This window comes from Lingula anatina, chromosome 2, assembly GCF_051362555.1.
Source record: "Lingula anatina isolate TDL-2025a chromosome 2, LinAna3.0, whole genome shotgun sequence".
Lineage (NCBI taxonomy): Eukaryota > Metazoa > Brachiopoda > Lingulata > Lingulida > Lingulidae > Lingula > Lingula anatina.
The window spans coordinates 14,969,407-14,979,083 of NC_141768.1; the positions used below are offsets into that span (position 1 = coordinate 14,969,407).

At 37.3% G+C, this 9,677-nt stretch overlaps 2 protein-coding genes across 2 annotated transcripts; both read left to right on the forward strand.

Annotated features, from left to right (window-relative positions):
* Nucleotides 1–394: 394 nt before the first annotated feature.
* On the forward strand, nucleotides 395–1,960 carry LOC147763416 (toll-like receptor 4). The gene has a single exon (XM_087003016.1). The coding sequence runs from the start codon at nucleotides 395–397 to the stop codon at nucleotides 1,958–1,960; it is 1,566 nt and encodes a 521-aa protein (XP_086859142.1).
* Nucleotides 1,961–4,503: 2,543 nt separating this feature from the next.
* On the forward strand, nucleotides 4,504–7,930 carry LOC106154528 (toll-like receptor 4). The gene has a single exon (XM_087005064.1). It carries the CDS (start codon nucleotides 4,520–4,522, stop codon nucleotides 7,043–7,045), a length of 2,526 nt encoding a protein of 841 aa, XP_086861190.1. The 5' UTR covers nucleotides 4,504–4,519; the 3' UTR covers nucleotides 7,046–7,930.
* The last annotated feature ends 1,747 nt before the right edge of the window (nucleotides 7,931–9,677 follow it).

Genomic DNA, 9,677 nt, shown 5'->3' on the forward strand with positions numbered 1-9,677 from the left:
ATTGGATTTTTCTGGAGATAACGGACGCTGCAGTCTAAAGAAATTAAGTAAAAATGTATTTTACAATTTACGCAATCTTCAATTGGAGCATCTCGATCTAGCGTTTTGTGAACTGTATAAAATTGATAACTTAACTTTCAGCTTTCTACAAACAATCAAGACTCTTGATATTTCAGGTAACAAATATCTTGGATTAAATAGACTGGGAGGAGTTTTTTATGGATTACAAAATTCATCTTTAGAGCGGCTAATACTGAATGCAACAACGTCTCCAGATGATAGAACGTACAAGCTGTACAGTAGTCGTGTTTTTCATTACCTCCGGAACATTACAACACTAAAACATTTAACTCTCGACACTAATTACATATCAGATCTTGAATCAGACACGCACATGTACGTGGAACATTTAGAAACCCTCTCCCTTTCCGATAACACGTTCCTTAACGCAGTCAAGCCAGCGTTTGACTTGTGCCATTTGCAACATCTTAAGTACCTCAACTGGAGCTGGACATTTAGATCTAAACCTGGGATACTGTTCAAACAGCAATTAAGACGTGGAGAGTTAACGATTAATGTTGCTGCCCCCCCAAAAGTGGAGGTAGCTGATTTTAATAACAACAAATTGCAATGTCCGCTGAACCACATCATTTTGCACAACTCTACATCCATCAGGTTTCTAAACTTATCAAACAATAATTTCTATGAATGGAATGGACCATGGGAAGTATTTGATAGCTCGCTTCGAAAGATGCATACTCTAGACCTCTCGGGTAACGGCTGTAGAAAAATCAGTGAGTGGTTCTTTTATAATTTTTCTACAACTCACATTTTACATTTACAGAATAATAAACTCGGACAATCTGACACTATAGCAAATGGCTCATATTCAAGTCCGTTTCGGTGGCTCGCCAATTTAACGTACTTGGATTTGTCTTCCAACGAAATGGAAAAAGTTTCCCCAACTTTGTTCAACAATAATACCAAGCTACAGACAGTTATATTGAGAAACAATTATCTTACATCGGAAGGATTAAATCTTGACTTGAAAAACATATCCTTCTTGGATCTAGCCTACAATAATCTGGATTCTCTGAATGACAAAATGATGTTTGTATTAGACGACGTCCAATCACGAGAAAATTTGGTAAATGTGGTCGTAAATTTGGCGAGAAATCCGTTGCAGTGCATATGTGAAACTGAACAATTTTTCGTCTGGATGCAAAAAACAAAAGTACAATTTGTCGATCAAGATGACTATCAATGCACCCTAAAAAATGGAAGCATCGTTAGTATAAAACAACTTTCTGCGATCATTGGACACCTCAAAGTCACGTGCGCTTCTAAACTTACTTTGACACTTGTGTCTGTTGCTGTTTCACTCGTAATCGTTACTGTTGTCGCGTCTGCGGTGTATTACAGATTCAGATGGGAAATTAAGTATTTCTTTTATAAATTACGAATAAGACGCAAAGAATACGAAGAAGTTCACGGAGATGATAACTATCAATATGACGCTTTCGTGGCCTTTAGCAAGGAAGACTACAAGTGGGTGTACAGACAACTGCGACCCAATCTAGAAGACGCAGAAGCCGAGCAAGAGCGACTCCGTTTATGCCTTCATCATCGTGACTTCCTACCTGGTGAAGACATCGAGGAAAACATTATCCAATCTATCTCACAAAGCAGAAAAACAGTTTTGGTGATAAGCCAAAATTTCGTGCGCAGCAACTGGTGCTACTTCGAAATGAAAATGGCGCGCATGCGATTGTTTGAAGAGGGAAAAGACGTCCTTGTTCTGATTATGTTGGAGGACATTCCATTCCGTGAAATGAATGACACCCTGTTTCATTTGTTTAAATCAAAAAGTTATTTGGAGTGGCCTGACAATCAAAGAGACCAAGAGCTTTTTTGGAAAAAGATAAGAATGGTACTAAAAAGAAATAATGATGGGGTTTAAATCAGAACGATTATTTTTGATATGTTGCGCATATTCAACCATATACGGTTGCGTCGTTTAACGGAAAGATCTTTCTCTGTACAAAATCCGACTCCAGATTTGTTTTAAAGATGAAACAGATGGCGAACTACTGATTGCATTTTCGTAATTTCAACCAATTATTATTATTTTTGTTTGTTTGTTTGTTTGTTTGTTTGTTTTGGAGAAATTTCTTGCCGGACAGATATGTACGTAGAAGTAGCTAACAGAATATCTTCTAATATTAATTGACAAAATCTGTCTGATAGAATTAGCTAAAATGCACTCTAGAAATATATGATATCACCTTTTGTACCATTGTTGATTGTATGGTAAAATGCCGCGGATAATCAGTGTTTGCTCTGTTTGCTCTTTTATTGTTGTTTATAGTAATGACTCTTCTGTGTACAAAATATTTTAAACATGTTCATATTACAAATAACCCATTTATATAAAGCTCAATCAATAACATTTACTCTAGAATACTAGATTCTGCCGCTGAAGCTTTAATGAATAACTTTACAAAACAGTAAAAAAACTACAATGCTCATGTGTTAAAATGCTTTCTTATTGATTTCAATACTAAATCATAGTATTCAATAACATATTTCAATTTTAGATGAAAAGTCTTGATGAAGAATGGCTCTCATAAGTAATGTAGTATTGTATACTGTAGCTATACTAGCTCCAGCACAAGTAGATTTAGACATCTTAAACTATATAATAGCAAATTACTTTATTTTAGGGGTAGAGTATTTCTACATGTATATGCTTAGGTATACGTAAATGTTAATACACGTATATTACTGGGGAGAAATATCATAATTAAATGAAAGACCGACATGTTTTTAATTAATTAATTAATTAATTTATTTATTTTTGTTTCTTTTTCCTTGTTTATGTCCTTTTAATTTGTCTGTTGGTTTATTTATCATCTGAAGGTGGGTGTTGTTTTAAAGTTGCGCTATTAAATCATTTTGCTGTGAATATATTCTGCGTTTTATACTTAACTAAAGCAATGGGTTAATTATTCCTGATAATAAAAAAGTTAAATGCCGAAAAATATCTACTGCTTCCTTTTTAATCAAACTGAGATAGATTATATACGTATCTTATTGGTTACCCTACTGGATTCTCTTTTATCTAAGAGGAAGCAAAGATGACAGAGATAGTAGTGAGTCAACTTATCTGTTATCAACCTGCTTTCAATTCCACAGCAATGTTAAAGATATACGGGGTGGAATATGAATATCCACTTTTAAACATTTAAAATTTGTCAATTTGAACAATAAGTTATATTGGAATTCAACATCAGGCCAAGAGGTACATAATACTCTTGCGGATCCTGAATTCTGTTAGTGTATGCGTGTGTGTGTGTGTGTGTGTGTGTGTGTGTGTGTGTGTGGGAGGGGGGGGGGAGGGTACAAGTGCGGGAACATCCCCTCTTCGACTGGGAATTGTAAATGAGCACACAAGGATCTAACACTGTGTACATGCACGGCACAGGGAAGTAAAACTTGTTTGGCTGTGTCTCGTAGCTGTCTTGAATTTTCCTCTTTGAAATGGGGGGGGGGGGGGGGGGGGCAGAAAAGGAAAACAGGGTATCTCAGGTGCAAAAGGAAGGAGTTTTAACCATGCTGTCACCGCCTGGTGACATCATGCCTGGTCACCGTACTGTAATGTTAGTAATTGTCAGCCACGAGTGAACAAGGAGCAGGGAGTGTTTAGTAGTGTAATTTGACTTGATTGATATGACCTAGTTGTACTTATGAGCAGAGCGTAATGTAAACAAGAGAGAACGATGTAAGAGGTTGAACGGAGAGGAATAAATTGTAGATAGTGTAGTTAGGAAGTGATAATAAAGGATATGAAGGAACATGATGTTGTTCAGTTTTACCTCGCGTAACAAGTAAGACAAAGTCAGTAACGTCGTCACAGTATCATAGACCGCTCCCACCCCCAGGGAAACGGCAATGTGTTTTAATGCATTTAAAGTGTTGTCTTGGTCATTCTTGAAATTATATTTCACAGGTCAGCACCTTAACATATTTTCATCTCTCGACATTTCTATCATCTATGTGTCGTTTTGAATTTTAATGTTAGTTATACAAGCGACAAAATATGTACATTTTAATCACAGTGCATTTATTTTATGCTTATCACTGGCTTACTAATTACCAATTTCGCTTTTGATACAAAGCGTCATCCCCTTTCACATGGAATGTGTGTTGATAGTAAGTATCGTTTTGTTTGTGCACAAATCGATTCGATTTTATTTTTGGCTGGAAACTAAAATTATTTTTTCTAAAGCTATTCACAGTTCAAACTTTATTTGTTTAGTAATTTCATTTTTGCTATCAGCAGCGCACGTGATATTGATATTGGTCATGGGATCGTGAGTTTTACTTCCACCTTTTTTCCTCCATATTTTCATATAACAATACTTCGTACTTCCTTTTCCAATAATAGAATCCAACACAATATAAGAAAAAGGGTCTCTCGTTGAAATCGCAGTATCCGTCAAACTCTACAGCATTCAGCATGTTGTGCAAACTTGTAACTCTGTTAGTTTTCATCACGCTGTCATTGGCCTGGCGGCCGCATCATGATTCCAGCAATTGTTCAATTGAAAATGCCCCACTGCGCCAAGATGTCATTTACAACTGCTCGGGTAGGAAGCTTCACGGCGTTCCAGTCGACTTTCCAGACAATGTCACGGTGATCGATTTATCCTACAATCGAATCACCAGCATAACGCCGGGTAATTTCGCTCATCTGCGTAATCTCAGTCGCCTGTACCTGTCGGACAATCGCATAGGAAAACTTGAGTTGGGTGCATTTGTAGACGTCCCTAATTTACGAGTGTTGAATCTACGATCTAATTACTTACGAATGGATTACGAGTCATTTCCACGAGGCGTTTTTAAAAATCTGTCCCAATTACAATGGTTAGATGTAAAAAACAACACCAACCGTTACCCAAAACCGAACGAAAACTACCCTGACGAGACCCTCAAAGACCTGACGGGTTTAACAGAACTATATCTGGACGGACTTAATATGGAGAATTCTATTCTTGGCCCAGGATTTGCTTCTCTTAAAAGATTGCGTTTATTGGATTTTTCTGGAGATAACGGACGCTGCAGTCTAAAGAAATTAAGTAAAAATGTATTTTACAATTTACGCAATCTTCAATTGGAGCATCTCGATCTAGCGTTTTGTGAACTGTATAAGATTGATAACTTAACTTTCAGTTTTCTACAAACAATCAAGACTCTTGATATTTCAGGTAACAAATATCTTGGCTTAAATAGACTGGGAGGAGTTTTTTATGGATTACAAAATTCATCTTTAGAGCGGTTAATACTGAATGCAACAACGTCTCCAGAAGATAGAACGTACAAGCTGTACAGTAGTCGTGTTTTTCATTATCTCCAGAACATTACTACATTAAAACATTTAACTCTCGACACTAATTTCATATCGGATCTAGAAAATAACACCCACGTGTACTTGGAACATTTAGAACTTCTCTCCCTTTCCGATAACACGTTCCTTAACGCAATCAAGCCAGCGTTTGACTTAAGCCATTTGCAACACATTAGGTACCTCAACTGGAGCTGGACATTTAGATCTAAACCTGTGGTGCAGTTCGAACAGCAATTAATACATGGACAGTTCAAGTTCAACTGTTTTTCACCTCCAAATTTAGAGGTGGCTGACTTTAATGACAACAATGTGCGTTATCCACTCAACCACATCATTGTTCATAACGCTACGTCTCTCAGGTTTCTAAACTTATCAAACAATAATTTCTATGAATGGAATGGACCATGGGAAGTATTAGATAACTCGTTTCAGAAGATGAGTACTCTAGACCTCTCAGGTAACGGCTGTAGAAAAATCAGTGAGACATTCTTCTGTAATTTTTCGACAACTCAATGTTTACATCTGCACAATAATAAACTCAGATATTCTGAAACTATATCAAATGGCTCATATCCAAGTCCGTTTCGGTGGCTCGTCAATTTAACATACTTGGATTTGTCTTCCAACGAAATGGAAAAAGTTTCCCCAACTTTGTTCAACAATAATACCAAGCTACAGACAGTGATGTTGAGAAACAATTATCTTACTTCGGATGGATTAAATCTTGACTTGAAAAACATATCCTTCTTGGATCTCGCCTACAATAATCTGGACTCTCTGAATGACAAAATGATGTCTGTATTAGACGACGTCCAATCACGAGAAAATTTGGCAAATGTGGTCGTAAATTTGGCGGGAAATCCGTTGCAGTGCATATGTGAAACTGAACAATTTTACGTCTGGATGCAAAAAACAAAAATACAATTTGTCGGTCAAGATGACTATCAATGCACCCTAAAAAATGGAAGCAGCGTTAGTATAAAACAACTTTCTGCAATCATTGGACACCTAAAAGTCACGTGCGCTTCTCAATTTACTTTGACACTCGTGTCTGTTGTTGTTTCACTCGTTATCGTTACTGTTGTCATGTTTGCGGTGTATTACAGATTCAGATGGGAAATTAAGTATTTCTTTTATAAATTACGAATAAGACGCAAAGAATACGAAGAAGTTCACGGAGATGATAACTATCAATATGACGCTTTCGTGGCATTTAGCAAGGAAGACTACAAGTGGGTGTACAGACAACTGCGACCTAAGCTAGAAGACGCAGAAGCCGAAGAAGACCGACTCCGTTTATGTCTTCATCATCGTGACTTCCTGCCAGGTGAAGACATCGAGGAAAACATTATCCAATCTATCTCACAAAGCAGAAAAACAGTTTTAGTTATAAGTCAGAATTTCGTGCGCAGCAACTGGTGCTATTTCGAAATGAAAATGGCGCGCATGCGATTGTTTGAAGAGGGAAAAGACGTCCTTGTTCTGATTTTGTTAGAGGACATTCCATTCCGTGAAATGAATGACACTTTGTTTCATTTGTTTAAGTCAAAAAGTTATTTAGAGTGGTCTGAACACGAAGGTGCTCATGACTTATTTTGGAGAAAGCTAAAAATGGTCCTGAAAAGAAAGAACATTTAGTTGTTTATGATGAAACAGAACTTGTGAGTCATTTATTTAGCGGATTACCCATGTAAAACCTGCTTCAGTCTGTTTTGTTTTGAAATTTAAAGAAATTGCGTGCTGGCATTCGCTGCACTGTTGTTGAATGTGCTGGATTCCATTAATTGTTAGGCATTTCTCAACTAACGCATTATAAATTGGACACCCACTTTCAACGCTTGTTTCAGATTTTCAAAACAACAGAAAGGGGGAAGGGGTTAAATCAAACATGAAAGATAAATCAACAACTAGAAAAATAAGTAAAGATGAAAATATTTAAAAGAATAATATGGATTTGATTGAATTAGTGTATATTAAAGCCCTATATAAGTAAAAAAAATTGGTTTTCTTCATAATCTTGATATGGCAGGGGGGAAAAGTTTCATCTTACTAGGAAACCTGGTGTAACAACAGAACTGTTGAGGGTTTTTTTTAATCCGAGTTTTAAGATCTTTTATTTGACTAAGTTTCGTCAATACTGTCTGTGTGTGTACTGTGTGTGTGTGTGTGTGTGTGTGTGTGTGAGTAAAAGAGCAACTTCAGTGTTTCCCAATAGAAGGTACAAGATACATAACATTCATCAGTTGATCGCTGTCGAGGCAGTCACAATGAATGCGTTGCGTTCAGCTATCACTTAAAGACGCTTTGTAAAGCAACCTCCTGGAAATAACATACACTAAGCAGGCTAGCAATGCCATGAATAACAAGTAAGAGATATCAAAATCACCGATTGAAAAGGGTTGCTGAAATATTCGAAAGCACCAGAAAATATGAAAGCGAGGTTGATTTGATTCTAATACTTTCACCTGTTGGCTGCGTGTTATATTTTTTGTGAGGGGACCGCTGGCCTCGTGTCTGCCTCTTAGGAACATTAATTAACGAGCCGACTGACGGAACAAGTTTTTTTAAGACACATGTATGGAGCTGTTGAAATCACACAGCAAGAGCAAACCGTCTCCGGAACTCGGACTTGAGGTAGAGATTTACATGTATCTGAATATTTAACGCTCAGTTAAACTTATCTACAGCGTATTGGAATCAACTTGGCCCACCAGTACATGTGCATGTGTTTTATCCGTTTTATTAACGTGGTGGTCTCAGGCAAGTTTATACTACCATTATGTAATAGACACTAGATGTAGGTCAATACTTTACAAACAGGGGGAAGTCAGAATGTGTGTACATGTATGTATGTATGTACAAACTATTTATATACTCGCGTATATGCATAGAAAGAAAAAAACATGCCCCCCCCCCCTCACACCAAACAAGTTACGAAAGGTGAGAAACTTTAAATGTCTACCTCTGTACGAGCTAGGACACGCAGTCCCGGTACTTATACATGTAGTGCCCTTATTTAACCAACAGCATCTTACGGAAATACATGTAAGCATTATACACGTCACCCAAGGGCTTAGTTCGAATAGTCTTTTTTGATGAAAAGAGGGTTTAGTAAAAATACTGAAAGGGATAACAAGTGTGCGTATGAGATTTGTATTTCACATATGAGATTCATAAATTGTAAACAACTCATAAAAATATAATAAATTCAATTTTACCACCTAAACGGCGGTTATCGCAATTATTTTGGAATCTGTGCTTGTCATCAGACCACGTGGACCTTATCTATACGTACATACACATAAAGATATATACACCTCCGTAAAAATCTCCAAAGAGTTTATTATAAAATCAATTTTTTAGAAAAAGACCATGGACTAACTTTGAATGCTTGCAGATTCATTAACCTGGTAAGTATGGGAAAATCGTCGTTTACCCCTGGAAAATTAGTTTTTTGGCCAAAACTAACGGCTGCTATCCCTTGAATAATCCATTTTTTACGTGTTATATTTTTTGTGAGGCGACCGCTGGCCTCGTGTCTGCCTCTTGGGAACATTAAGGAGCCGACTGACGGAACAAGTTAGTTTTTTTTAAGAAGCAGCGGCGATTATGGTCGTTGCGCTGGGAGTGAGAAGTCCGAACAGGATGACGTCTCGTTTCTACGAACAGTAAGGTTGAACTAGTTGAATATGGCACAACTCCCCCTACCCAGGTCGCCAAAGTAGTAGCTTTCAGAATGAAGACTACTGAGTATACCGCAGAAAATAGTTTCAGGCCAAGAGAGAGCCAGCCTAGGGCATATTTCTAGCTAAAATGTAATCAGTGGAACAGCGCCCCCGTTGAGTTAATATCATATATAAAAGTTATATCTGTCATCAATAAACTTCCTACAGTGTACATCACATATCGGTGACATCTCTGTATAGAGTAGTAGGCCACTGATTGTTATCATCCACATCCAGCTGGAAAAAAATTCTCAGCGCAATTACCCACCTCAAAGAAACACTTTTCAAAATAATCCACCTTTCTGGGCTTTGCCATGTGCCTGGGTCTCTCATGGGCCTATAACATTACTGTCACACCTGCTCCCTGGACCACCACAAACATCCACATTCCAGGCTCTGTCAGCAAGCAAACATTATCATATGATTGTATTAGGCTGTGTAGTAGTAGTAGTAGTTTATTATCATCACTGTATGCGTATGATTACATAATAAATATCTAGCGAGCAGAACATTACATACAGGGATAAATGATCAATAAAGGCATT